The sequence below is a fragment of the Pochonia chlamydosporia genome, chromosome 5, assembly GCF_001653235.2.
Source record: "Pochonia chlamydosporia 170 chromosome 5, whole genome shotgun sequence".
In the NCBI taxonomy this organism is placed as follows: Eukaryota; Fungi; Ascomycota; class Sordariomycetes; order Hypocreales; family Clavicipitaceae; genus Pochonia; species Pochonia chlamydosporia.
The window spans coordinates 1,052,089-1,080,030 of record NC_035794.1 but is presented as its reverse complement, the minus strand read 5'-3'; the positions used below and the strand labels follow the sequence as shown (position 1 = coordinate 1,080,030).

Sequence of the window (27,942 nt, the reverse complement as noted above, 5' to 3'; positions counted from 1 at the left end):
CCAATTTCTCGAAATTTTCATTCTTCATCATTAGAGTCTTGTTTTCAAAGCAACACTTCAACGCCAGATATACCTCCATAGCTTTCGAGGGCTACTTGTCTGTCAGACAGGAGGATGGACATTAGTACACCTGCTCGCTGTGCCTCAGCGCAGGGAAGCGAGCGAACGATTTACGAAGCCAATACTGGTACAACGGCGACACAACCAAATACCGAGCATAATCCAAGCACTAGTACTCCAGTGGACCGTTCGGGTATGGATTCTGCTGCCGTTGGGACCAGTGATGAAGACAGCATCAATGTCGAGTCCGGACGAAGGCACTCAATAGTGCAAGAACTTGCTCGTCAGTACACCAAAAACTCTGCCGTCGCCATTCAGAGCGATGCTCAGGGTCTATTTGGCAATGATGACCCAACCTCACCACTCAACCCCAACGGGGCCAAGTTCAACGCTCGTACCTGGGCGAAAACAGTGGCGCAAATGGCAGCTGAAGCCGGTTCTGGGTTCCGTCGCGCTGGATTCTCCTTCCAAAATCTAAACGTATATGGCTTTGGAGAAGAAACCGACTACCAGAAGGATGTTGGCAACGTATGGCTGGTGATGGGTGGACTTCTGCGTCGTCTGATGAACAAGGTGGGCAGTAATGACCATCGTAACATGGGCAGAGTGGACATCCTACGTAATCTGGACGGTGTGGTGAAGCCAGGGGAGATGCTTGTTGTCCTTGGTCCCCCTGGTGCTGGCTGCTCGACCTTTTTGAAGAGCATTTCAGGTGAAACGAATGGCATTTACATTGACGAGAGAGCTTCGTTCAACTACCAGGGCATATCGGCACATGAGATGCACACCAGCCATAAAGGAGAGGCTATTTATACAGCCGAAGTCGATGTTCATTTCCCAATGCTTTCCGTCGGAGACACCCTGACTTTTGCCGCACGAGCTAGAGAGCCGCATACCATGCCAACTGGAGTTTCGCGCAAGCAGTTCTCAAACCATTATCGAGACGTGGTCATGGCAATGTACGGAATTAGCCACACAATAAATACACGCGTGGGTAATGAGTACATCCGAGGTGTTTCTGGTGGCGAGAGGAAGAGAGTTACCATTGCAGAAGCCACTCTGTCCAGCGCACCATTGCAATGCTGGGACAATTCCACGAGAGGCCTCGACTCTGCTAATGCTATCGAATTCTGTAAGACGTTGCGCCTCCAAGCAGACGTCTTTGGTCGAACCAGCGCCGTCTCGATATACCAAGCCCCCCAAAGTGCCTATGACCTGTTCGATAAAGTTCTTGTGCTTTATGAGGGTCGCCAAATCTTCTATGGATCAACCGGCAAAGCTAAAGAATATTTCATTAACCTTGGTTTTGATTGTCCCGATCGGCAAACTACCCCGGATTTTCTCACGTCAATGACAGCGCCATCAGAGCGAATTGTTCGCCAGGGGTATGAGAATCGTGCACCAAGAACCCCGGACGAGTTTGCTCAACGCTGGTTAGCGAGTCCGGAACGCAGTGCTTTATTGGGAGATATCAACACGTTCAACCAAGAACACCCCCTCGATGGTGCTGATGCAGATGCCTTCCGGGCGAATAAACGAACGCAACAGGCCAAAGGGCAGCGACCCAAGTCTCCCTTCATTCTCTCCTACAGCCAGCAAGTTCAGCTGTGTCTATGGCGAGGATGGAAACGTCTTATCGGTGATCCTGGTCTTACTATCTTTGTGTTACTGGCAAACTCAATTACTGCGTTGATTATTTCGTCTCTGTTTTACAATATGCAGCCCACTACTGCGAGCTTTTTCCAGCGCGCTGCTGTTCTCTTTGTCGCTATTTTGGCGAATGCTTTCTCAAGTGCCCTTGAAATCCTTACGCAGTACGCTCAACGGCCGATTGTTGAGAAGCATAATCGGTATGGATTTCATCATCCATCTGCTGAAGCATTTTCCTCTGTCATTGTCGACATGCCCTATAAGATCAGCAATAGTATTTTCTACAACCTGATTCTGTACTTCATGACGAATCTAAATCGAGAACCAGGATCGTTCTTTTTCTTTTTGTTGGTTTCCTTCCTGATGGTTATGGCAATGTCTGGTATTTTCCGGTCAATGTAGGTTTTCTTTTTGGAATACCTGGTTCTATCATGGCTAACGACTCTCTAGCGCCTCGTTGTCTCGAACTCTCTCTCAAGCCATGGTGCCTGCATCTGTCTTGATCCTGGCTCTGGTTATATTCACAGGATTTGTTATCCCCGTGGACTATATGCTGGGCTGGTGTCGGTGGATCAATTACCTCGACCCAGTCGCGTACGGCTTCGAAGCCTTGATGATCAACGAGTTCAGCGGTCGGCGATTCAAATGCAATTCGTTCGTCCCCAGCTCAGATGTGGCGGGGTATCAAGGCGTTGGAGGCTTGAATAGGGCTTGCACAACCGTTGGGTCAGTTATTGGGCAGGATTTCGTTGACGGCGATGCCTACATCAACACGCTCTACAAGTACAACCACAGTCACAAGTGGCGTAATGTCGGTATCTTAATCGCCTTCACCGTGTTCAATCACCTTGTATACTTCTTGGCCACGGAATATATTTCGGAAAAGAAATCCAAGGGCGAGGTTTTGGTATTTCGACGAGGCCATCTCCCCACATCGGCCGCAAATAAAGGCGATGTTGAGGGCAGCAACTCTTCCCCAGCAAAGGTTACAGAAAAGTCCGGAACAACTCGGAATGAAGATGATGCCGCCATTCAAGCTTCGACTAGTGTCTTCCACTGGGGCAATGTGTGCTACGATATTAAGATCAAGGGAGAACCTAGACGCATTTTGGATAATGTCGATGGTTGGGTGAAGCCTGGTACACTTACAGCCCTTATGGGCGTTTCAGGCGCAGGTAAAACAACATTGCTAGACTGTCTGGCTGATCGAATCTCTATGGGCGTAATCACTGGCGAAATGCTTATCGACGGTAAATTACGAGACTCTTCCTTCCAGCGGAAGACTGGCTATGTGCAGCAACAGGATCTTCATCTCGAAACAACTACGGTCCGAGAAGCCCTAGAATTCAGTGCCCTACTCCGACAACCGGACGCAACCCCAAGAGCTGAAAAGATTGCGTATGTGGACGAAGTAATCAAGTTGCTCGACATGCAGCCATATGCCGACGCAGTTGTCGGTACCCTGGGCGAGGGTCTCAACGTCGAGCAACGGAAGCGTCTTACCATTGGTGTTGAGTTAGCCGCAAAACCGCCATTACTTCTTTTTGTCGACGAACCAACGTCTGGACTTGACTCGCAGACGTCGTGGGCAATCCTAGATCTCCTGGAGAAGCTCTCAAAGGCAGGCCAGTCTATTCTCTGTACGATCCACCAGCCGTCTGCAATGTTATTCCAGCGCTTTGACCGGCTACTTTTTCTAGCCAAAGGCGGAAAAACTATTTACTTTGGTAATATTGGAGAGAATTCATCCGTCATGACCTCTTATTTTGAACGAAATGGTGCTTTACCCTGTCCTACTGGCGATAATCCTGCCGAGTGGATGCTGGAAGTCATCGGTGCGGCTCCGGGCGCCACCACGGATATTGACTGGCATGAGACATGGCGATCAAGTAAGGAGTATCAAGAAGTTCAATCTGAGCTGCAGCGGCTCAAGTCAAATGTCAGCGTGGATGAAACGTCGAAAAGCGAAAACAAAGCTCTGTATCGCGAGTTCGCCTCTCCCTTCTGGAGTCAACTCCTGGTTGTATCTCAAAGAGTGTTTGAACAGTACTGGAGAACTCCATCCTACATCTACTCCAAGTTTATACTCTGTACTTCGGTCTCACTATTCATCGGGCTTGTATTTCTCGACGCACCCCTCAGCATACAAGGTCTTCAAAATCAGATGTTTGCCATTTTTAACATCCTGAGCATTTTCGGGCAACTCGTGCAGCAGCAAATGCCGCATTTCGTCACACAGCGATCCTTGTATGAAGTACGCGAGCGGCCATCAAAGACATATAGCTGGAAAGTATTCATGCTATCCCAGATCATTGTGGAAATACCCTGGAATACGCTCATGTCTGTGGTCATGTTTGTGTGTGTCTACTACCCCGTCGGCTTTAACAACAATGCCAGCGCCGCGGGCCAGACCACAGAGCGCGGTGGACTCATGTGGTTGCTGTTCTGGCAATTTTTAATGTTTACGTGCACCTTTGCGCATGCCTGCATCGCCATTATGGACACTGCTGAAGGCGGCGGCAATTTGGCCAATGTATTCTTCATGATGTGTCTATTGTTTTGTGGTGTTCTTGCGTCTCCGTCCACTATGCCTGGATTCTGGATCTTCATGTACCGAGTGTCGCCGTTTACATACTGGGTTTCATCTGTGTTATCTACGGGCTTGGCGAACACGCATGTCACATGTAATAGCAACGAGCTGGTGAGTTTTGATGCGCCAGCTGGGAAGACTTGCGAAGAATACATGTCTGCGTATATTGGTAGCCGTGGTGGCTATCTCGATAGCAACAATGCTTCAGGGCAGTGTCAGTATTGCCCTGTTTCGGATACTAACGTGTTCTTGGCTGGCATTAGCTCAAACTATGATCATCGTTGGCGCGACTTTGGCATCGGCATGGTGTACATCGTGTTCAATATTGCGGCATCATTGTTTCTTTACTGGCTGGTTCGTGTGCCTAAGAAGAAGCGCAATACCTGATGAGAGCTCGTTTTGAACTGAGATGCGCTTGCTTTCTTTAACTTAGAATGGGCCTCGATTTTGACTACAAAATACGAATGCGACATCGCTTCTACTTTCACACAACAAAAACAAATCCTGAAAATTCCAACCCTTTCGCATATTATGGAACGGAATTTTCAGTTTTGGGTGGTCTTTAAGAGTTCTAATATATGATTGCTGAACTCAGCTTTGCCTTCCGTACTTGGATAAACTCCATATTTCCACCGAAGCAGACGCTGCCATGGATTACTTTCCTTCCTCATCTTTTTCCTTCTTAACAAGTTTAATAGTTAGAACATTAGCATCAAATCAATAGACTGAATGGGTTCTTAATGTGCTGTTATCGGAATACGACGTTCTCTACTCATTCTCAACATAAATTTACGAAGCGCTTCGTCATCAAGGCGGCGCTGTAATTGGCCTTGGCCCTCCAGTTTCACCATGTTCAGCGGCGTCTAACTTCAAAAAGGGAACTATGATTCGGAAAACCTATAATAGAGCCATATACTACAACGAACATATTAAGCGGTGCGCGCATCAAATTGTTGAGCTGCCATCGCCCTGTACCTTGTCGCAGTCCATCCTCGGCCACGGCGCCCCCAGATCATGACTGGTATTGTAAGCAGGGTTATGACGATAGACAAGCACCCAGACATTACTGTCATGTTATACAATCCCATGCTGTCAACCCAAGGACTTAAACACATAGCTGCTACAGTGCCGAATGCGTTGCGGAGAAATGTGATGCCTATGTATGCATCACCAATGACCTGAATCGAAGTAGGCGTTGTTAGCGACGGATATGTACAAATTTCGCGAGGAGAGGAAGATATTACATCTCTGTACGAGTCCACTAGGTACACTAAAGCAATATTGCCAAGCGCAGTGCTTCCAAACCCATATATTCCCAAGCCAACAGCCGGTATATACCACGGCATACCCTGATTAGAATGTCAACACCGTCGTATTAAACCACGAGATGAGGAGTCCTATTTACGTACCTCTGCCATGGAAAGTCCAAACATAAAGTATCCAGCGGGTGTAATTAGAATTGTTGGAAGGGCTAACCACAATCTCATTTCCGGTTCATAGAGACCACCATTGCGCCTTGCCAACCACTGAATGCTGTAGTCGGAGAGTTGGCCACCGTAAAAGCCGCCCAGAAGACTACCGACGAAAGTAGGGACATTGAGTAACCCCACACCAGATGATGAGAAACTGTACGGTGGTAGAGTAAAGTAGATGCCTTGAACACTCAGTACGATGGCAAGCCAGGCGAGCAGAGAGCCATAAAGAAGTGCAACAAATGACACACCGGGGAAGGTGGTGATGACAACAAATGGTTGGTAAGTGTGACGAAGTACGCTGCCCAGTCCATAGTCTGTGGTGGTAAAGAGTGACATGCGCTGTTTGTAAGATTTGATCGGAATGTCGCTACGGATTGACCGGCGCTCAAGGTGGCTTGCTTCAGCTTTGGAGTCTATGGCGATTTGGTCTTTGTCAAGACCATGGTCGGCGGTGCCTTCGATAACAGTGCCTTGTATCTCGGGTATGTATATGGTTTCTTCGTAGCAGAACACAAAAAGCAATAGTGTCACTCCGAGGAGAATGGAACACCACCACCATATCCTGTGGCATATGATGTTAGCATCAAGCAAATTTCATAACAAAAGCATACACCGAGAGGGATAGAGGCAAGTGAAATCTTGCAGCTGTCTTTGATCATTCACTTACCATCGCCAACCTTGTGAGGCAGCCACATAGCCAGCAGCTACGGGACCAAGATATGCGCCCGTGTTTATCGCAATTGTAAGTACATTAGTTAGCGAACCACGCTGGTGAACAAAGAACAGGTCAGCAAGAGTCATGGCACAGATGGTCTCTCCAATGGACCCTGCGAGGCCAGAGACGACACTAAAGCCGTATAGGTCACCTCGATTCTGCATACACGCCTGCCATACTGTGGTGCCCAGCATGATGACAATACTGATCAAATAGATGGGACGGCGGCCAAACTTGAAGGCAAACGGAACAAACAAGACTCCACCGATTGCCAAGCCGGCGTTAGATGCAGCAAATGACTGATTCAGTTCCTGGAACGAAAACCCCAACTCATCGTGGACTTGGCCGTAGACAACAGTTGAGATATCTATGACGGTATACACCATCACGGTATATAGGCAGACGAGAGAAAAGTTGACAGTTTTGCGAATGCGTGACCAATTTAATGGGTCATTCGGGTCGTCACTCGGGGCTGGTTGTAGTATGATTTCTCCATGTTGTGAAAAGGTCACTGTAAGGTACCTGTGAGAAATTGTAACTAGGAGACGAGAAGAGTTGTTACTTACAATCTTCTAGTTGCACGGTACCAGGCTCCAAAGGCCTTGATGCGGACCGCTCTGCGTCCATGCTGCTCTGCATACTGAGATGTTGGTGTTTTTGAGGATAAGGTCAGCAATACGCTTGCATTTTCTTGACTTATAGAGAAGAAGGTTTGACAACGTTATGTCTCATTGCAGCTATTGATAGTACGTCCATCATTCCTCTTATTTCGTGAGAATCTTTGGCGTTTAATATACATTCGAGAGATAGGCATAGTATGAGCAACTCCTCGAGGCTCGTTCATTCATCAGGCGCAAGACCCAACCACCACCACAACCATGGCTGTGGCTATCACATATGTAGGAGCCGTATCTTATTGCCCGCCATTAACGCCCGGTACCTTGTCCGTGGCTGACGCCTATACAGTAGTGTTGCGGCAAGCCTGTTTTGTTCTAGCGCAAAGTTGGGGGAAGATGCTTGTGGCTTACTCCTGGGGTGAATGGGGTAAAGTGGCTCTTATGGCCAAATGAAACATACAGAACGTTACATGTCTGATGCTTTTTGGTTTAGAGTCGAGGCTTGGCAAGATACATGAGTTCAAATCAGATTCGAGCTTCCAGATAACAGGAACCAAGCTGTATGCTTGTGATGATAAGTGCATACATCATGATAGCCCACATCTCTGGCTGTTTCAATCCCCCTTGAAGATTCAACTATCACATAGAGCACTACAAATACTACTATCCAAATCAAAGAAAGACGCTAGCTAGGATCCTGGCATCGGAAAGAACATTAACTCCCTTCATGCCCCCGTCGCTCAATTCTCCCCAAGCATGCCCCAGAAGCAAGCGCACAGATGAAATTGTCCTCGATCCCGATAAGTGCTCTAAGCGAGCGACATATTCCGATGTTATGAATCTGTCATCAGGGATGGTTGCTGTTAATCCAATAATTATTGTCGGCCATAACAGTACCGGTGAGACGAAGTTTCCTTTCCGGAGCTCAGCCAACAACTGGAAGCCGAGGTGGGAGGGCCGGTGAATGGCACAAGAGGTGGCATCATAGCCACGCAGCTTGGCTATTAGGATTTGACAGGCATAGTCGTAAAGACAACGCGCGGCGCGAGCTTGTTCCACCAACGATAGACATGATCCCTTGTCTTTCCCATCATCTGAAACGCTCAGAAATGGCGGCAATTTAGAGACTTGCAGGTATTGTCTCAGCATTCCATCCAGTTTGTCAAGATCGTCCATCTGCGCCTCTCCCAGAACTCGCATGTGCAGTAAGACCGATAACTTGAAGACCACGTTAAATATTTGCGGCGGCAAACTGATCCACAAGCTATGTTGCCACAAACCGCAGGGAATATTGGAAGAGTTCCAAATCTCCACCAAATCGTCCAAGTAACTGTATGATGTTTCGGAATTTGGTAGTGGTCTGAAGGTGCTGGTGACAGCAACTCGGTAAACCAAGCTCTCGAGCTGCAATATATGGCGCATGGAGGATGGTGGAAACTGAGTAAATCGTCTTATGAAAACGCTTCGCGCCGAGTTTACATGTGCATCCGACGGTGGCTCATGGTTATCGCCAAACTTCTCGTAAATATGAAGCAGCAATACAGCGCTTAACGCCCACTCGTGGGGTATCGGAGTTGAACACAGATGTTGGTTCAAGCCTTGAAGGGCCTTAGAGTAACACTGGATGGCCGTCTGTCGCCATCTGCATTGTGCAGATGAAGTTTGCTGCTGGGCGATTTGGATGGCTCCCAAAGCCAGCCACGTATGCATGTACGGCGAGAACTCAGCAATTACCGGAAGGAAGGGTACGAGTATCGTATAATGATCGTCAAAGTAGGCTCCATGAATGGCTCTGTTGGCATGTCGGACCAGCTCCCACATCGTGTTGGCTGAAAGGTCCGCCATAGGAGGTAGACCGATAGCAGAACTGACACTGGGTTGTGTGAGCATCACAGCTACTTGATTGGCATTGGAATGTATCTGTGACTCCTGCTCGCTTGCATCTATGCCTAGTGACAATGGAGCTGGATCTTGCGTTGAGTTTTCCGCGGCCGGCGCAAGATCCGACGGGGAGAACTTTTGAGCTTGGCCAGGACTTGAGGAAGATGTTGGCGGCGATGTAGAAACAGGATAAGAACAGTTATCATGTCTACGGCGCATGCAAAGCCCACAAGCCGGTTTCTGCTCGTCACATTTCTTCTTGATCCGACGACCTGTGGAACAATCTTAGCAATCGGACGAGTTTCGGAGAGGTAGACTGGGCTTACATGCAAGGCAGCCTCGGTTAGATCGCAGTCGAGGGGGTTTGGCAGAATGCTCGACCATGCCACCTGACCATAACTCAAAGTTGGCAAACATTTTGTTGAATGTTACAAAAGGAGAGGTTGTGCCAAGTTGCCCGCACGGCGAGATCTATCTCACCTAGCCGTTTGTGGGGAAATCGATACGATATGCGGAGAAGCAAGCCCCAGTTTATGGGATAAGGAAGCATCGAAGCCACCTCTTGGTATCCAGTATTGATAAATAGCGTAGCGGCAATCCACATTTGGATAGGTTGCTGCGTAATGCCACCACGGGTTGTTGTCCCGTGGTGATCGGAATGTCTTTCCGAGGTTACCATATGTCACAAAGTTCGGGCTTGTGAGTATTCGAGGCCAGGTTTTCATATCGAGCTTTCCCCATTCTTTGCGGCAGTCTCTTTTTGTTCTAGTGACGAGCGTATCATATCAGACGTCGGTGTTCCGCGGTGTTCCGCGGGTCCGATTAGCATTTTGTTCTAGCACATGCCTCAAAGGCCGAATACACGAAGATGACACTATTCGACGTACACATTATTTTGCTCAATACAAGAAAAGAATACAAAATGTATAAATTGGCTCGTCATTGCGTGCCTGAAACGACACTTATGTTTGGTAGTTGAAGCCCGAACAGCTACACTAACAGTGTTACAATCCCGACTCGTCTTCGGAAAGGCCAAACACAATGTCTGACCCGTTGAAAGTCGCACTGATTCAGCTGTATACAGATGTTAGTAACCTTCCTTCTCTTTTAAACGATGTACTCATCCGCAATTTTTGTTCCGTTCAGCATTCCGATCGCTTCATGAGATCGAAAGGATTCGTTGCACTTCTGCTTCTATTTCATCATACCTCATTCATCTCTCTTTCACATTTTGTCCGCAAACTATAGTGTCAAAATAACTGATAAGCTTTCATAGCCAACAGACGTTTCGGGGAACTTCACTCGCGCAGTTGACTACATCCGCAAGGCAGCTAGAGATGGTGCTAATATTGCCGTGCTACCCGAGTATCATCTCGCCGGTGCTCAAAACCAGCTAGAGAACCCCCAACAGGCGGTGAAATATTCTGCAGAATACTTGAAAGAGTACCAGCTACTCGCCAAAGAACTTCAGATCGCCATTGTTCCAGGCACCATCCTCGAACCGTTGACGACAAAAGCACATGCTGCCGGAGACACCAATGGACCGCTAGCGAATGTAGCATACTTCATAGGGCCGGACGGACGTCTCCTTGGACGCTATCAAAAGAAGAACTTGTGGCATCCCGAGAGACCATATGTCACGGCAGATATTGAAACGCCACATAAGGCGTTTGACACGCCATGGGGCAGAATTGGCCTCCTTATTTGTTGGGACATGGCCTTCCCAGAAGCATTTCGAGCGCTCATCGCCGATGGAGCACGTATTGTAATCTGTCCGTCCTGTTGGTTGGTTGAGGATGGCGGTGAGGGCCGAGAGTTCAATCCATCTTGTGAATCACTATTTCTCGAGAACGTATGTGTAGCGCGAGCTTTCGAGAACACCTGCGCAATTGTTTTTGTCAATGCAGCGGCTCCGTTGGGCAGCACGGATGGAAAAGATCCGCAGGGGTATGAGTATGCAGGATTGAGTCAGGTAGCGATACCTTTACAAGGTTCGCGGGGGAGACTGGGAACCTCGGAGGAAATGCGGCTCGTGGAGATCAATACGAAGGCACTAGATGTGGCAGAGAAGGTTTATAAAGTCCGGGAAGATATGGCAAAGGTTGAGTGGCATTATCCGATTTCATATCAACCCAAGAAGCCAACTCTGGCTTAGGAAGGCCAGTTATCGTTGTCACCATCTTTTCACTTGCAATAAGGGATTACGTACTTCTTCCACATGTATTCACATACGTATTTCGCTGAAAAGATACTGAAATGGGGTTAGATATACCGGCTTGTGATTTTCCCTTCGCGAGCGCGACTATCAAGGAACGAACGAGTCAAAAAACTGATCAGAGGTGGTAAACGCTTTAGTAGCTTGGTGTGGTCACGAATTTCCATGATCCGATCCCACGTCGAGGGCTATTGAGATAAATAATCTTCGCCCGAGGTATCTAATGAATAATGCCAAAGCTTTAAAACACTCATTTCTCCTTGTCTACCAAGCCATGGCTGCTGACGCTTAGTCGAAGAACGCCACGAGCCCAGTCATCATTGTTCCTAGTGCGGAATATTCCTGAGCGGCCCGATGCCGCTCCTCAAATGGCACGGATCTCTCGTAGTTGTCTTAGAGGGATGTCACTGCAAGAAATGCTGACGTGGTAAAGGAAACAGATGGAACGCCGTGGCGTTATCCAAGCGCTCGCCCCAGATGTCTGAGCGTTATCAAGCTTCGGTCCATCCAAGTGCCTCGGATCTAATGCGCAGTTGGTAGTCTGCCAATTCTAAGTCAGTAAATGATTCCTCGACAGGCATTTAGAATTCGCTTGTTAGCCGCAGTATTTTGCTGCAACATGTACTTGCAACGTGCCTATGTCGCTAAAGCACCATTATACCTATAGCGCATTTATGGATGGCAAAATTGGTACTTTGTAATTCTGTGAAAGGCTGATTTGTAGTACTAATCTTTGTAACAATCAATATCGAGACATGTTAATGGCGGCTATCCACCAATGCAACACATTGATCTATGCTACGGGTCGTTCTATAACTTTGCTCAACTACTCTGCAAATTTCTACATTTGTCTGTAAGGTATATCAATTTTGAAATGAATACAGAATATCGGTATCAACGCACAGCAGATAGCTGCGGTTCACAATTGATAAGAAGTTGACTTCCTGTGTCCATTTAAGTTGGAATGGGGTCTTTTGGTTCGGTCCTCAAAGTCCGAGACGTACTCGACACTATTTGACATATTCGACACGAGATGCGAATGTCCTAGTGACCGTGACTCCGTTTGCTGTTTGTCCCACTGCGCTGTCTTTATCTTGCATGTTCCTACCATCTTTTCTCGTATGATTTGACTTGAGATCGCGCTCTGCCTTCAGCAATGTATCCAACTCATTATCCGTTGATAATGAACCGGTCCGAACATCATCATGCTGCGTGCTCCTGGACGTAGTACATGCAGTCATCGTGCCATGGCCAAATGGATCGAGTCTCAGAGAATCGCCCGCAATCTCTCCACAGCCGCTAGAGGGTATAGCTGGAGAGCAATTTCCATGGGTTGGTCGTGGTGAGTTTCCATACACGTTTCTATAGATGAGTACATTTATCAGAGGCTTCAGCAAAGGAAGGCAGGCTACAAAAGACTGTTAGTAAATGGGGTCTATTACGAGCAACCGTTGAACCTACCACAAACAATACCCGCGTTAACCTCGACGCCGGTCCACATCATCTCGTCGCTGAATTCCCAATTGACAGATGGATCGGAATGATCGAATCGAATCATGTAGGTCATCCGTATCAATGATACCACAGTAATACTATCTGCGATTAGTTGCAGTGTAGACATGCGGCGTTAGGTGTCACCTTACAACAGCCCTACTGCGAAGATGGCGAACAGTGCCGCCTTCTGATACGTGCGTAGTTGTAGGTTCCAGATGTTTGGAAGTGGAATCGAAAGCATAAGAAAGTCCGTTATGATGTTTGGTATTGCTTTGGCAATAAAAAAATCATGGATATCAACTCGACACTTATACGAATTGGGGGGCAGATTTGTGTGCGGATCGAATCTGCGCCAAAATGCTGATGTCGGAACGCATTGGAAGGTTGTAACCAGAAGCTTTAGGTATCTAGTTAATATTTGGCTTCTTGAGGGGTCCGAGATTGTGAAGGGAAAGGGTGGGCATACGACAGATATCACCCATGCTGAGATGATAAGAACCATGATCCGGATGTGCCAACGAGTTGAGATTCTGGTCCAAAAAATGCGCCAGTAAAAGGCAAGTATAGAGAACTTAACGAGCCCAATGCTTATTGTATAAAGGTATTCGGCAATAAATAGCCCCAAGTAATTAACCCTACCCGAGTCTATTGGGGCAACCCAGATGTGTTTGCCAAACCCGCCTCGAGGACACACTAGATGTACAGGTGAGCAATTTATCGCAGAGTATTCGAAAGGCAAAAACCTACTGTAACCTAGTACGTCAATCATAAAAGCAGCTGATACTACCTGTAGTATTCCTAAATCAGAGCTTCTTCTTAACAGGGAACTTCGGTGCGGTCATACAAGCGAAGCACAAATAAGCCAGTCGTCCCACCACAGCTTGGTGTTGGTAAGCCTTCGGGCAATGAGTCGAAGAATAACAGACCATAGTCCCAATACCCAAGTAACCGTAAACCCGGATACAAGGGACGGGACTTTGGTCTCATTGACGTCGAGTCCCAGAGGCGGTTTGGGAAGAGTAGACATGTCGGATAATCTGAACGAGAAAGGACGTCTAGGTTTGACGGGAATTTCTGATGATTGAATCGAAGCTTGGCATACAGATATCCATATATATAAGCTTCTTGTTAGAGATCCCCAAGAGCGACTGGAACACCAATTTTGGTGGCTGAGATACCTGGGCGCCACGCAGACCCTCAGATGTTGATGGCCTGACCACCAACGCAGCCACAATATCTCTGGTGCTACTCTGTCACTAGAGGTCAATTTATTTTATATTGCCTGTCACGAAATGCGAGTCGTTTCTGAAACAAGCCTACCGAAGCGGATTTTATGCATGCTTCAGGTGCACAGCTGCGAAAGCCTGGCTCGTTAGAAATCGCCGCCCGAGATGAACGGGGCAAACAACTACACAAAGTTAAATCATACTTATATGTCGTGTACTACTCTACCAACTAGCAGAATCTACCCTGATTGATACGACTTAAAGATCGTCCTTCTAGAGACAGTTATGGTCAAAGCATGTAAAAGCAGCCGAAATCAATCCCCCAGCAGCCCATGCTACTCTTCGGCATTCCTCGGGAAAGATACAGTTGCAAAATGATGTCCATCTCAAAGTCAGACAAATTGACTTTGCTGATAATCAGCAGAATGATAGCAAATTGGAGGAGGGTCATCTTGGACAAGAGCGAAGTCACAATCACCTAAAATCAAACAGAAGACGGGGTGCCAAGCCCAACTTAAGTTTATGGATTTTGCAACAGACAACACCTCTAGTATTACTATCCATATGTAGTGACCAACGCCTAAGGCTCGCCCTGTTCAGCCTTCAAACTGATCTTGGCACCGTCCTCAGTGACGGCTATGGTCTTGCTAAGCATTAGTGTCCATCCTCGCACAACTTGGCCCTTGAATATGAGACAAATCATGATTATATCCACGAAAACAATGAAAAACGCGCCCATCCCCCACATCCAACCCACCCCAACCGCTGACTGCCATTGTGTTACGATAAAGACCGAGATGAGGCCAAATGTGACTCGGTAAGCGTTCAAAGAGACAGATGTTTCCACGGGATTGTCCAGGAAGCACTCAACAACGTAGTTGTAGCAGACAGGGAGGGCGAGAAGAGCAGCAAACCATATTATGAAGGAAGCGAGTGCAAGTACCATGAAATGTAAATGATACTGCAAACCAGCACCCCAAAGACCCAATCCGATGGGCAGCAATAACGACGGAGGGATCGTATTGGCAAGACGATATTCCGGGTGCCACGTTCCCCCTCTCTTTCGTGCGACCCAGACGGGTATCTTATCATTGAAGAAGTAGCCGTATACCTGAGCGCAAATAATACCCACCCAGGCTGTCATGGTGAAGAACGCCATTTGCAGTGATGAAAAGCCATACCCGCCAACTTCCTCTGGTGGTTCCAGATACGTAGCTAGAGTGGATGCTTGCATGATGGGAAGCCCAAGCGCAATAAAGATGTACGTACCCATGAGCAGGGTGATTGGTGCGAATGTGATCTGGAATGGGATTATAACTCGGCGTACCTAGCAACTCAGTCAGTGGGTGATGATCATTAGGCACTTTTCATGGGAGGGTGACGAACAAATTCTTTGCCTTTGCCTGCTGGTTGCGTCCTGGACCCAGGCAAAAAAGTTGCCACGCGATTTACAAGCCATGCCTCTGGTAGAGTTACTGGAGATGGCTTGTTTGAGTCGCGATTATAAGAAGTATCTTCCACAAAAACGAAAACGAGGATAATAGCTGCGCCAACAGGACCAAGCGTCCACCAGAAAGCATAGTTCCAAGGATTATTCTCAGCAATAAAGCCACCAAGTGTTCCGCCGCCTACGACCGCGAATATGATCAAGATCTCGAATACTGCAAAAGCTTTTCCCCGTTGATGCAGAAAAAACATGTCAATAATGTACCCACTACCAAGGATAGCTGGAATGCCACCGAAAAAGCCAGTGAATAGCCTGGAGATGGTAAAGGAAACATAGTCGTTAGGATCGGTCATCTCAGCGCCCCATATCTGACCGATGAGAATCCCAACAAGACTCCAAAATACGACAGCACTGCGTCCGATAACTCCAACTAAAGGTATAAGGAAGAATGGTCCCGCCACCCAACCTGCAAGAGCTGCCGCGACGGAATTCAGCATATCTGTTGGAGTCTTGTGGTATGTTGGAACTTGCTCCATGAACGTGAGCATGTTGGAGTTGGGTGACATCTGGGCTGCGAAACCTGCTAGGCAAACGGACGCAAAGATGGTGACTTTCTTCCGTAGCGGCCAGTTCTGTAAACAGTCATGTTAGAGTGCTGGAATTAGGAGTATGGTCCGACAGCTTTTCTTCTTGGACGTACCAGTGGATCTCTCGGGTCGTCAGTAGGCTGAGGAACCAGGACAGTGATATTTCCATGCTTGTCTGTAGTTGTTTTGGGTAGCTCTGAAGACGTATTTGCCACAGTATCCTGTGGCAATTTGGCATCTTCTACAGATGCATCGTCAGACATTGTGAACTTGTCAATGATACCGCGTTCTGCTTGCAACCTCAAAGAAGCCTGTTCACTGAGTAAGACAAGAAATTTTAAAACTGATCGGAAAGGAGTAAAGAAAGAAGGATGGGGTAGTATCACCAAAACCATCTCCAATGTGTAAACGTTCAGGGAACGGACACAATGTACAGGGGGCGGGCCACAACCGGTCTGGTGTTGTGGATCATGGTATCATCTCGTGCCGACTTAGCCATGAAACCATGTAGATTCGATGCAAGTATTCCAGGATTTATTGTTGGTCGTCTGTTGGTTGGGAGTTTTGGTGTCTCGACCTTGCAGACCGAGTCTCCGCCTAAGATTGGCTTTGGGACAGTTCAATGTTACGTGATTCAGGACAACTAACTAAACCCTTCATTGGCCAAGTGCAAATCAACCATGCGGCAGGAATTAACCGGGCGGAGCTAAATCATCATGTTAGGAAGGACGGCATGTAGCGCCACCGAAGCCTCCATCTTGAGACAGGGATTTGGACGTATAAGACGATCGACCGACGATGATCGCAAAAGTTTCAACAGAACAACCAACACCTGTTGGAAAGTCAAATTTCAAGGATGCAAAAGCGGTACCCATTGAAAAGTAAAGATGTCACCTCAGACCTTGTTGGAATGATTGAGGCTAGCCCGGATCCTTCCATCGGAAAGGAGATTGGCTTGCAAGCACCGACCAAGAAACACCATGCAGAGTATATAGAGTGAGAACCTTTGATTTGGCTATTCTTGAGAGAATGAGTTTGTTGGGGTTAATGTGCTGTAACAAAGTGAAGCATCATGGCTGTCACCCTCAATGAGTCGTCGATATCGTCGACCGGCGATGTTTCCAGAGCGAACATGGTCGTAATACCTACCATTGTGACTACTATTGTCGCTCTGATTCTGACGGTTCTCCGGATGTATGTGCGAGTTCGCTTGATTAAGATGATAGACTGGGACGACTACTTCAATTTGCTGGCCATGGTGAGTACCGAAATAGCGCTAATGGCCCAAACCTCAAAAGTGAAGAGAGTATAATGATACTAATCATCAATGGCGCAAGGCCACCCAAATCGCAGTCCTTGGACTTGTAATGGGAGCCGTGAACTATGGACTAGGCCGACATTTCGAATATCTTGATCCGGCGAGCGCCTCATATGGCATCATGTTGTTGCGAATCTGCGAGTTTCTCCTGATCATGTCAACGGTTTTCGTCAAGATTTCCATCAGTTTGTTCTTGAAACGATTATTGTACGCTCGCCCCACGCTCTTACCGAACGACGATTAACCAACACGGACGAGAAATATAGTATACAGAACCAAAACTGGCAGAGATTCTTCTGGGCGTTTATCGCCTTCAATACCATTACGAGCATGGTCGATGCGATTGCAATCTTTCCTCAATGCACGCCAGTCGAATACAACTGGAACAAGGGCATTAAAGGCGGTCGCTGCTGGTCAGATGCCGCTATCAACGCACTTGGAATTGCACAGGGGAGTATGTATCTTTACTTGTTCCTGCGTTATACCATCTAACTTGTGCAGCAATCGCCACCGTCACAGATGTCTTTCTATCCGTCCTGCCGATTATCTTTCTATGGAATCTGAAGATGATCTGGAGAGTAAAGCTTGGCATCTGCGGAATTATGGCACTCGGATTTGCGTAAGCGACGATACACCTGAGTTCCCCGATTGCAGCACAATTTCTCACATGTATTCAGAAGCGGAGGTTTTGCAGTTGCACGTACAGCTCTCGTCCCAAGTTTGACGGCTACCCACGATCCAACATGTACGTCACTTCGAAGTCTAAACTTAATGGGCGCAACTAATTCGTATACATTAGGGGATCTTGCTCCGCTGTTTATGTGGGCAGTGTATGTTTCGACCCTCCAGCCTCGTCGTGCGTGTACTAACTATCTTCTTGTTAGACTCGAGGCCGTCTTTGGCGTGATTGCAGCAGCCGCCCCTTCAGTACGACCACTGCTCGGCCGCAATGCAGTTACAACAAAGTACACGAGTTCGAAGAGCAAATCTCAGACGCAATCATTACCTCTACACAACATGCCGTCTCATATCAGTTCACGCGGCTCGTGGCTACTAAGATCACAGAATACTCACATGCAAAAGCTTCGTGATGAAGATGATACAGACCAGGGCTTGGATCGAGCAGGCAGTCAGGACAACCTCTGGAAAAGTAACAATGGTGGAATTATCAAAACTACGAAAATTCATGTTTCACATTCGGATGCACCGCAGGAGACAGCCAACTTGGGCCGCGGCAATCCAGACTTGTAGCGTCATATTTGGCGGTGGCATCCTCTTGTTTTGCAAATTTTCATTGTCCCTGTATTTGTAGTATATCCCTGCTGTTGATAAACTTAAAGGAGGCTTGGTGAGATAACTACCGGCAGAATTTTTTTGTTTCCCGATTGCAATGTCACGTTGGTCGCAACAATGCATGTGAATCTCAAGCAGCGTTCAACATTTGGCCCACAGAAGCCATTCTTATCCGGGTGATGTCCCCGAAGGAATATTGACAAGGACATCTGGGACCATGATCCACGGCTAGAGTGGGACAATCCCTTCCACAGCGGCGATCTCGTAAGACCGATCGCCTAAAGGTCGCTGGACCAAATGTTACTCCTTCTGGTGACGGACCGAACAACCCGACAAGGATCGGACCTAGGAGCGGCCACCCCCTGAAACCTCGTCTGTTGATGACAACAGGATACTCAATGGAATAGTTGATGTACCTGAATGAGGTTTCTTTCACGCTCGAGTGTCATGTTGCGAATCCCACATCCCTATTAAGATCTTGCTCATATCGCAACGTCACCCGTAGGATCCTTTTTTTGAAACTGATACATACTAGTGGCATGATCAGCCAATGTTGTGAATGAAGGTCATCAGAATGTATTCCAGATTATAGTGCTTATCAAAGAGACTCGGGAGGCGGCTACCCAGTGACTCCCAGTCAATACGATCCAAACCAGACATGGTATTGACGTAGTCCCAGTACTCCGGATACCATCCAGCAGCCTCCCAATCCAAGATGGCGACAATACGACCGTCACGTATCATGATGTTGCATGCAGCAATATCTCCATGCGTGAACACGATGCCGTAGTCATCATGAAGTTGAGCCGTTACCTGGTGCCAGAACATTGATTGGGGCTTCAATGCGCCTGGGACCCGAACAAGCCAATTGTGAAAGTCAGCCATATTGCGAAACGGACCACCTGACCGGGTAAAGAAACCGGTGACTAGAGCACCCTCGCCGTCGATTCGGCAGAGAACTGTCCCAGACAAGTTACGCATCTGCGAGATATATCCTTTGAGTTGATCCAAGATACTGGAGCGTTGGTCGGCAGTAAGCTGAGGCCATGCGTCTCGTAAAGTCTCCCCCTCGACATATTCCATTGTGATGCGATCCCAGTCGCAGCTAAACACCTTGGGCTCTGGAATTGAGGTATTCTCTTTGATGAAGCGAAGCGCTACCGCCTCGTTGGGTTCAGGATTCCGACCCATGCCTGGGGGGAATGTGGTGTATTTCGTGACTGTGTCGCCGTGGCGTACAGCGTATCGATTGCCCAAGTGGTAGATTATCTCCCCTTCAGGATACGCGGCGTGCTCCCGTGGAGGAGGTGGTGAATCCCCAAAGAGTGCCTTGGTCCGATCTCTGTGCATCATTGAAGCCAAAAGATCCTTTGACATTCTTTCGTTGGCTCTACTTCCGAGGCGCGAGCAATGAAGGACGTCGTTGGGGGGACGACTTCTTGTTGGGTCTGAGTATTAGCTGCGATGCTTGAGATATGGGAATCGATATGTGGAGTAACAGGTTGGGTTTCGGACTATTCACAACAGGAGGCAAGGTTTAGGCTGGCATTGGGTTTCTTGACTCTCAAGCGGGGTTTATGTACTTGTCAAATGATCTCTGCACGGACGTTAACTCTTCGGTCGTACCAATGCAGTTCAGTTCGACATTTCTGGTGTAATTCTGCGGCCAACGTAGCTGTCTGCATGTCGACTGTTTCTGGCACCAGTTGGGACGCCGGTATCATTACAAGGTCCAACGAATAAGATGCATTGAAAACTTTAATCCAAGCTTCTCCTGGCACTTTCCGTGTGCTGCTCGTTTCAATGTTCTTGGTTACACTGCATTGTTCATTGTGATCATGGCCACCGTTGCAGTTCTTGTTCCTGGTAAACCAGGTGTCTGCTTATGACAACAAGGATTAGCTTCATTGCCCCTCGTAAGCGGCGGGGGTTTGTCTCGATTTGGTGTTGAGCGGCACAAGGCAGACAGAGTCTAGCAATCCTCAGATCAGGTGGTTGACCATTTCAGTTTCGACTTTGCTTTGGGTTATGCTCTGTACAGCTAATCATTCAATTGTACACAATTGAGCAGCGGTGGTAACAAGACCCAATGCCACCATGGAACACACTGGCAGTGCGCCTGCGAAAGACTTCACCGTCACCATAGTCGGCGGTGGCATTGGTGGTCTAATCCTCGCAATTGGCTTGATCCGGCGCAATGTGCCAGTGCAAATCTACGAAGCAGCCGCCGCCTTTGGAGAGACAGGACTGGGACTATCCATTGGTCCTGCAGCGCATCGTGCAATGCCTCTTATCGACCCGTATATTCGGGAGATCTACGACTCCCTGGTCACGACACACGCAGACTCCCCTGGCTATGAGGAGTTCCGACAGACTTGGTTTGAGGTCGTATGGGCGACAGGTCCCCACGCAAATGAGGTGCTTATGAACTTGAAAGCACTGCCTTCCGGCCAGACATCGGTGCGGCGGGCGGATTTTTTAGACGCTTTGGTGGGCATGGTCCCCGAAGAAGTGGTACACTTTGGCAAACGGCTGCAAAAGATGGAGGAGATTGAGAATGGAGTCCAACTATGCTTTGAGGATGGTACGAGAGCTACTGCAGATGTGGTCGTCGGGTGCGATGGTATCAAGTCTAAAGTGAAGGAATTCGTCCTATCGCCAGAGGAAGTGGAACAGACAAAGCCGAGGTACAGCGGCATGTACAGCTATCGCGCGGTCTTGGACATAGATACCATGATTGAAGCTGTGGGAGATCGAAGAGCAAGGTTGTCGTCGTGGTATATTGGCAAGGGAGGATACGGGATAACGTATCCCATCCAAGGGGTCAAAAAGGTCAATGTCGGTCTCTATACGTTTAGTGAGACCTGGGACAGTGAGACATGGATTCGAGAAGCCAGCAGAGAAGACATGCAGAAGGATTTCGGTCACATGGGCGAATATGTCAACAAGTTGATGAAAGTAAGGCATAATATCCATCCGATGAAGTCTGGGGAATGCTAATGACGGTCTAGTACATGCCAAGCCCTTCTCAATGGGCTGTCTTCGAACACCCAAACATTTCCACATTTTACAAGTCCCGAGTGGCAATCCTAGGAGATGCAGCTCATGCATCAACACCGCATCAAGGCGCCGGGGCAGGGCAAGCCATCGAAGACGCTCACGTCCTAGCAGAACTTCTCGCTGATCCTTCCGTGACGAGCCAAGAGCACGCCATGGCAGCTTTCCACGCCTACGACGCGATAAGACGGCCGCGAAGTCAGCGCGTCGTTGCGAGCAGTAAGGAAAATGCCGAGGTTTTGTGCCTCATGTTCGAGGGCATTGGCGATGATGCAGAGAAACTGAAGCAGACTTGGCGAGAGCGATTCCGCTGGTTATGGGACATTGACTTACCGGAGCAGGTAGAAGATGCGCGAAGAGTCATGATGAAAAAAATGGGTGAAATAGTTTAAGATGCTGGTGAAATTTAACTCGGAATAGCAAGGCCCTTTTAGCCGGTCACAGATTCCAACGTCTTTCCCACTTTGACTGATTCATGGTACATCGTCACCGTGCCCAACTGGTCATCACTCGACCGATACTGATTGAGGAATAAGTAATTCGCTGTCCCATCCCAATTCACATCCGGATTCAACGTCTTGTAGTTCATCCTCGTTTTCCCATTCGAAAGCGGCTGCTGCTTCCCACCATCCCAAATCTCAACAAACCCCTTATTGGCGTCCGTAGAAAAGCCCACATGGAATCCCAAATCCCGCCACTGCCCCTGCACAATCTCCGAACTCGTCTACATACTGTCGTAGTTATGGGACTCATCGCGCTGGAAGCAGATGTGCTTGCCCTGACAGACGTCCACCCCCATGGTAGGCGAACCCCGAAATGGAGGACCATACAACTCTGCAATTTGGAAAAGGTTTTTGGGCTGAACAAAGTCTTTGGGGAAGTATACAGAAAGGGCGATGAAGTACTCGTCGTCATCTTTGAATGGTCACTGGTTGGAAACGAGTTGTGCCCGGGGTGAATCGGTGGGCACTTGAGAGCATTTGTCGTGCTTGTCGTCATCAGATACGGTGAACTTGGCGCTGTGAGTGCCGTTTCGAGCTACATCTGTGACTATTGTGACGCCATTGGGGCAGGCTTGTATGTCCCACTGGTCAAGGTTGCCGGATTCAAAGTCTTCCCTGAAGACGAGATCTGGGTCAAGTATTTTTGGTGTTGTTGTGCCCAGGGTGACTGAGAAGAGCAGGCAGAAACAGACAAGTAGCTGAAGGGCCATAGTTGCAGTTTTTCTACGCACCAAGGTTTCAAAAATTGTCGGCATTTTGCATACCTCTGATTCTTTTTGCGCGTCTCGCCTTTCTTTATATCATCACTTCACCGGGTCGGCGGTTGGACAAGATGACTACTGTGTTTGACTCGGAGTAATCACGTCTATGATCGCTGTCATCTCAAAGACGCTCGCGGAGAACAAGCTGTGTTCCGCAAAACGTTCAAACTACTTTAACGCTCAAACTATCCCGAAATCGACCCCAACTTCTGGTTTTGGATCTGACTCGGCAGTATCCCTAGCTGAATTTAGGCTAGGGATCGTCACTTGGATGGATGGATCTCAATTGGAGCACCGCGTCAGGGACAGCAAAAGCCAAGTTGTGGTTATTAAATATTTACATGGCAGTCTTTGGAGTATAGTATCTTTCATTACAGCAATACAACTAGAATGAATCACCTTGTTGCATTCCTCAGGGCAAAAATATGCGAAATCCTCTCGCTGTAGGGTAGCCTCAGTCATCGCCAAGACATTGCAGAGCCAACAAAGAACATGTCAACATGCGCATTCAACCTCGCTCTCTGTTCATACCATCCGTTTGGTATTCAATGACTACCGAGTGACGAAACGTCAAGTTCTTTCAAGTCTAGCTCAGTCATCAATAGGTCACGCGCCAGCGGCTAAAGGGGACAAACTATTCTCCACCTCGATCAATTCCAAGATTCAGGCAGAATGTCTCAGTTTCATTGCCTCACAACTTCTGCTGTGCCATGGCTCAGCAACCAGGTATTATCGCCATCATCGGCTGGCTCACAGTCTGTTATATCCTAATCAAAGTCACCTACATAATCGGGATCTACCTCCTTCCTTCCAGGATCACCCATTTTGCTCACGTTACACCGAATGGTGACTCTCCATGGGCGTTGGTGACGGGCGCGTCGGATGGCATAGGCACGGAGTTTGCTCGCGAACTGGCGCATCAAGGCTTCAATGTCGTCTTGCATGGAAGAAACGACGCCAAATTATCCCTGGTCCAGGAAAAGCTGCAAAAGAGCTACCCAGGCAGGTCCTTCAAGGTGCTGGTTGCTGATGCCAGCAGGGTAGAATGCGTCAACTGCATTAAAAGCAACCAGCGTACCCAGAAAGAAGCCATTGGTAAGGGTGCCCCCGATTTCAAATCTATCAGGGCGGCACTGGACGGTCTACATCTCACAGTATTAATCAACAATGCTGGAGGCGGGCCATCAAACCCGACGTTTCAGCTGTTGCAGGACTTCTCCGAAGAGAGGATCGCCAACAATGTCAGCTTGAACGCTCTATTTCCTCTGCACCTGATGCGCGAACTGCTCCCGACGCTAAGCCAGAATGGACCCTCCCTGATAATGAACATCAGTTCCATGTCTGATGCCGGGTTTCCTTTGCTGTCTTCCTACGGCGCGAGCAAGCAATTCCTGATGAACCTCACACGCACCGTTAGCCTCGAGATGACACTTGACGACGCAGTCGGACGAGTCGAAGTGTTGGGAGTTAGGGTCGGTAGAGTCACGGGGGTATCTCACTGCGATGTGAAACCTTCGCTGTTCATGCCAAGCTCGCAGACTCTGGCTCGTGCTGCTCTTAGTAGAGCAGGATATGGACATGGGATTGTTATTGGGTATTGGGCGCATGCTTTGCAGGGTGTATTTGTTGATGTGCTACCGACTTGGGTGGAACATCACTTCATCCAGACTGTGATGAAGAAAGAGCGGGATACGGAGTTGGCAAACAAGTCGGACTGAGATAGTTTAGTGGCCGTGTGATGTTTGACGAATTTTATTATCGGGCGATCAGCAGTTAGGGACATGTCATGAACTACCAAGCTTTGCGAATACGCTGAGGTGCAGAATGGGCTACTGGAAGGATCCGATGTCGTTTAATATATGACCAGAGTAATAGCTGCTTAATGTTCTAATCTCTGGCCTTGACTAGAGTGTGATGAAGGCATGGCGGATGAACTTGAGTGCCTCACATCCAGCTTCAAGTCGCTTACACGATTGCAAAATCTGTAAAAAATGGGCTCGAGAAGAACATTGAATTAATTTCATGTCGCAAATTTGACAGCAAAGTCAAAGCCACCTCTAGGCAGACTCTGGCCAAAGAGCAATAAAGGCGGTTGAGAGGCGTTTGGCTGCCTCTGCCGCACCACCACACCAGACAAGAAATTGAGACGAATTGATGACATGGACTGAGAGCCAATGAATGTCTGCCTTCCAGTCAGCCCCAGATTCAGGCAGTGCAGTTACTGAGTATATAAAGACAACTCTTTCCCAGGCAAGTGCATGAAAAATTCACAAAAACAGCAACCAAGATTCCAATTTCCCAATTTCCATTCTTTTAGACGCACTTATTATGGAAACTGTAAACAAGATCGAGTACAAGGTCCGCGACCTCAACACTCGCTCTGTCATTCTGTTCCCCACCAGAGCCCAAGTCTCGAGAGACATCACCAGCGTCAACCTCAAGGTAAGCTCAACATTTCACAAAAATCATACAAAGTCACGCCAATTAATTCGCAAAAACAGCCCGGCACAAATGAAATCACCGTCGTTGGACTAAGTCCGACCGTTGAAGAAGAGTCCATCAAAGTCGAAGGCATCGGCTCCTCAGCCATCATCACAGATATCGCCGTGGACTCGCTGCCTAATCGAGACATCTTTGAAGAAATCTACCCAGACTCAGACAAGGACGAGTCAGAGAGCGACAACAATAATGACTCTGATCCCGACGAGGAAAAACAGCAGAGCCCTCGGATGATCGATGCCAAGGCTAAACTGCAAAATGTCCAAGACGAGCTGGGTCTTGCGAATGAGACGGTAGCCAATGCTGCGAGCCGCCTCAAAATCTTGGACCTGTACGGCACAACCCTCCACGACAAGAAAGAAGGCGTAGATATCCAAGCCGAGCTCAAAAAATACAAGCACGAGCGCGAACAAACTTTCATAGACCACGTGGAAGGCTCCAAACTGCAGCGCGACCTAAAACAGCGCGTCGAGGAAAGTAAGCGAGAAATCGCCAAGATTACCCGTGAGGAAGCCAAAGAGAGAGCCAAAGCAGACAAATTGAAGGAGAAAGTGCGCGAAGAAAAGGAAAAAAAGAAATCTCTCAAGCGCAAGCGCCACGAGGAACACCAAAAAGAGCTTGAGCGCATTCGTCGAGAGCGAGAAAAATTCTGGCCCAAGTATTGCTACTCTGTGTGCATCACCATCGAGTACAATGCCCATACTCCGTTATCGTCTCGACGCGGCTCATTCGCCAGTGAAGCAGACGTGATGCAGGTATCGTCGCCCAAGTCCACCGACGCGGATACTTTAGCCGGACCTCCTAGATGCGATTTGGTACTTTCGTATGTCACCAGCGCGGCGGGATGGGCACCGAGCTATGACTTGCAGCTTTCTACTACGAATGCTACCGCTGCTTTGTGCTTTGACGCCCAAGTCACGAATACTACCTGTGAAACTTGGTCAAACTGCAAGGTTGTTTTGTCGACATCGCAGGCTACCTTTGGAGGACTTGACGATGTCACACCAACGCTTAATCCGTGGAAAATCAAGCTCGGTCCCAAGGGATCTAGCAAGAATGAGAACCACATCATCAAGAGCGGCGAAGAGTCTTCACACTATAACAACTGGGTTATGGCTAAGAAGGGCAACCCCGTACACAAGGCCCGTCGTGACATGTTTACCAATGCCGCTCTTGGTAATGACGCAAACCAAGACTATCAAATGCAGCTCATGCTTCTTGAGCAGCAGAATAAAAAGCGTCTGGCAATGGCAAAGCTTGAGCAGCCGCAGCAGCAGATGATGCAGCAGCAACAACAACAACAACAGCAACAACAGCAGCAGGTCATGCAGCAGGCGCAGTTTCAAGCACAGCGCCAACAAATGGCTCGACAACAGATGGCTATGAGCAATGCGCTTCCCAACGTTCCGCAACCAAATATGGCATCAACGTCCTACGGTGGACCAATTCAGAGCTGGTCTGGTCCGTCTCCGTCTTACCCAGCTAGATTGGCTAATGATATGGATGACGACCAAGCCACGCTCTCACAGACAGTAGACTTTGACCAAGCTCTCGATTTCGAGGACTCTCTCATGGCAGAGACGGGCTTCACCACCACATATGATCTTCCCGGGTTGAAGACATTAGCCCCCAAGTCCACTTCATCAAAGCAGCGCCTAGCCCGTCTCAACTTTACCGGTGTGGTATTTAATCACACCGTCGTGGCCAAGTACCGACCTGTGGCGAATCTCAAAGCTAGGATCAAAAACACTAGCAAGCTCACTCTGCTCAGGGGGCTTGCCGGACTCACTCTAGATGGCAGTTTCATGGGCCGCACAGCATTGCCACGTTGCAGCGCCGGAGACGTATTTACATTAAATCTCGGCGTTGATCCTGCCATCAAGCTCATCTATCCGAAGCCAGAGGTGCGCAGGGCAACCACCGGAATCTTTAGCAAAGAGGACAGTTCCATCTATGTTCGCACTCTCACCATGCAGAATACACGGGCTGCAGCTGGTAAACCCGTGTCTATCCTAGTCCAGGACCAGATACCGGTTTCGGAGGATGAACGCCTCAGGGTTGACCTCTTGAACCCGCGGGGAGTGCAGATTGACAGTCCGGGGGTGCTCGTTGGCGATCCGGGGCGTGATGCTCGCCAGGATAAGGATTGGGGCAAAGCGACGGCCACTTTGAAGAAGAGTGGTGAGGTGAATTGGCAGGTTACGCTGAATGCGGGCAAGGCTGTTCGTCTTACTATGGAATATTCCGTTTCTCTTCCGAGCGGTGATGCGGCTGTTCAGTGTTGGGATTCTTGATGATGAGAAGAAATGGATGGAGAAGGAAGGACGGGAGCGGGCCAGGGTTTTGAGAAATGAGCCGGGATTATGTGGTGGCCATACTGAAATTTTTTCATTAGTATTATCGAATCAATGTTGTTCGAATGCGTTATTAGCTGCGAAGTTGGGTAGTCAGACTAAACTCTTGGATACGGTTCGAACAACTTCGCGAATCTTCCCGTCTTCCCACCACCATCATGCCAAGTGTGTGAAGACATGGCGTGTGCGACTGCTGTAAC

At 48.3% G+C, this 27,942-nt stretch overlaps 12 protein-coding genes across 12 annotated transcripts; 6 read left to right on the top strand and 6 right to left on the bottom strand.

Annotated features, from left to right (window-relative positions):
* Positions 1-114: 114 nt before the first annotated feature.
* On the top strand, positions 115-4,687 carry VFPPC_05618 (ABC transporter CDR4; the record flags this gene model as incomplete). Its single annotated transcript, XM_018284782.1, has 2 exons — positions 115-2,108; positions 2,161-4,687. The coding sequence occupies 2 exons, from the start codon at positions 115-117 to the stop codon at positions 4,685-4,687; spliced, it is 4,521 nt and encodes a 1,506-aa protein (XP_018141650.1).
* Positions 4,688-5,312: 625 nt separating this feature from the next.
* Positions 5,313-7,129, bottom strand: VFPPC_05617 (major facilitator superfamily transporter; the record flags this gene model as incomplete). The annotated part of the gene is made up of 6 exons (XM_022428470.1): positions 5,313-5,318; positions 5,368-5,478; positions 5,545-5,649; positions 5,710-6,337; positions 6,443-7,001; positions 7,057-7,129. The coding sequence occupies 6 exons, from the start codon at positions 7,127-7,129 to the stop codon at positions 5,313-5,315; spliced, it is 1,482 nt and encodes a 493-aa protein (XP_022284273.1).
* Positions 7,130-7,779: 650 nt separating this feature from the next.
* On the bottom strand, positions 7,780-9,405 carry VFPPC_05616 (fungal transcriptional regulatory protein; the record flags this gene model as incomplete). The annotated part of the gene is made up of 2 exons (XM_018284780.1): positions 7,780-9,260; positions 9,315-9,405. The coding sequence occupies 2 exons, from the start codon at positions 9,403-9,405 to the stop codon at positions 7,780-7,782; spliced, it is 1,572 nt and encodes a 523-aa protein (XP_018141648.1).
* A 624-nt stretch (positions 9,406-10,029) lies between these two features.
* Positions 10,030-11,143, top strand: VFPPC_05615 (nitrilase/cyanide hydratase; the record flags this gene model as incomplete). Its single annotated transcript, XM_018284779.1, has 2 exons — positions 10,030-10,074; positions 10,265-11,143. The coding sequence occupies 2 exons, from the start codon at positions 10,030-10,032 to the stop codon at positions 11,141-11,143; spliced, it is 924 nt and encodes a 307-aa protein (XP_018141647.1).
* Positions 11,144-12,213: 1,070 nt separating this feature from the next.
* On the bottom strand, positions 12,214-13,724 carry VFPPC_17971 (hypothetical protein; the record flags this gene model as incomplete). The annotated part of the gene is made up of 4 exons (XM_022429638.1): positions 12,214-12,611; positions 12,665-12,795; positions 12,847-12,884; positions 13,542-13,724. The coding sequence occupies 4 exons, from the start codon at positions 13,722-13,724 to the stop codon at positions 12,214-12,216; spliced, it is 750 nt and encodes a 249-aa protein (XP_022285308.1).
* Positions 13,725-14,503: 779 nt separating this feature from the next.
* Positions 14,504-16,220, bottom strand: VFPPC_05613 (polyamine transporter; the record flags this gene model as incomplete). Its single annotated transcript, XM_018284778.1, has 3 exons — positions 14,504-15,250; positions 15,310-16,002; positions 16,071-16,220. 3 exons carry the CDS (start codon positions 16,218-16,220, stop codon positions 14,504-14,506), a joined length of 1,590 nt encoding a protein of 529 aa, XP_018141646.1.
* Positions 16,221-17,029: 809 nt separating this feature from the next.
* Positions 17,030-18,526, top strand: VFPPC_13879 (hypothetical protein; the record flags this gene model as incomplete). The annotated part of the gene is made up of 7 exons (XM_018291651.1): positions 17,030-17,215; positions 17,295-17,482; positions 17,542-17,729; positions 17,777-17,894; positions 17,953-18,020; positions 18,075-18,105; positions 18,160-18,526. The coding sequence occupies 7 exons, from the start codon at positions 17,030-17,032 to the stop codon at positions 18,524-18,526; spliced, it is 1,146 nt and encodes a 381-aa protein (XP_018141645.1).
* A 585-nt stretch (positions 18,527-19,111) lies between these two features.
* VFPPC_13878 (phosphotransferase enzyme family domain-containing protein) lies at positions 19,112-19,945 on the bottom strand (the record flags this gene model as incomplete). Its single annotated transcript, XM_018291650.1, has 1 exon — positions 19,112-19,945. The coding sequence occupies one exon, from the start codon at positions 19,943-19,945 to the stop codon at positions 19,112-19,114; it is 834 nt and encodes a 277-aa protein (XP_018141644.1).
* A 720-nt stretch (positions 19,946-20,665) lies between these two features.
* VFPPC_05612 (salicylate hydroxylase) lies at positions 20,666-22,017 on the top strand (the record flags this gene model as incomplete). The annotated part of the gene is made up of 2 exons (XM_018284777.1): positions 20,666-21,526; positions 21,580-22,017. The coding sequence occupies 2 exons, from the start codon at positions 20,666-20,668 to the stop codon at positions 22,015-22,017; spliced, it is 1,299 nt and encodes a 432-aa protein (XP_018141643.1).
* Positions 22,018-22,550: 533 nt separating this feature from the next.
* On the bottom strand, positions 22,551-22,883 carry VFPPC_13877 (polysaccharide lyase domain-containing protein; the record flags this gene model as incomplete). Its single annotated transcript, XM_018291649.1, has 1 exon — positions 22,551-22,883. The coding sequence occupies one exon, from the start codon at positions 22,881-22,883 to the stop codon at positions 22,551-22,553; it is 333 nt and encodes a 110-aa protein (XP_018141642.1).
* A 716-nt stretch (positions 22,884-23,599) lies between these two features.
* VFPPC_05611 (short chain dehydrogenase/reductase) lies at positions 23,600-24,607 on the top strand (the record flags this gene model as incomplete). Its single annotated transcript, XM_018284776.1, has 1 exon — positions 23,600-24,607. The coding sequence occupies one exon, from the start codon at positions 23,600-23,602 to the stop codon at positions 24,605-24,607; it is 1,008 nt and encodes a 335-aa protein (XP_018141641.1).
* A 610-nt stretch (positions 24,608-25,217) lies between these two features.
* On the top strand, positions 25,218-27,682 carry VFPPC_05610 (mucoidy inhibitor-like protein; the record flags this gene model as incomplete). Its single annotated transcript, XM_018284775.1, has 2 exons — positions 25,218-25,331; positions 25,391-27,682. 2 exons carry the CDS (start codon positions 25,218-25,220, stop codon positions 27,680-27,682), a joined length of 2,406 nt encoding a protein of 801 aa, XP_018141640.1.
* Between the last annotated feature and the right edge of the window lie 260 nt (positions 27,683-27,942).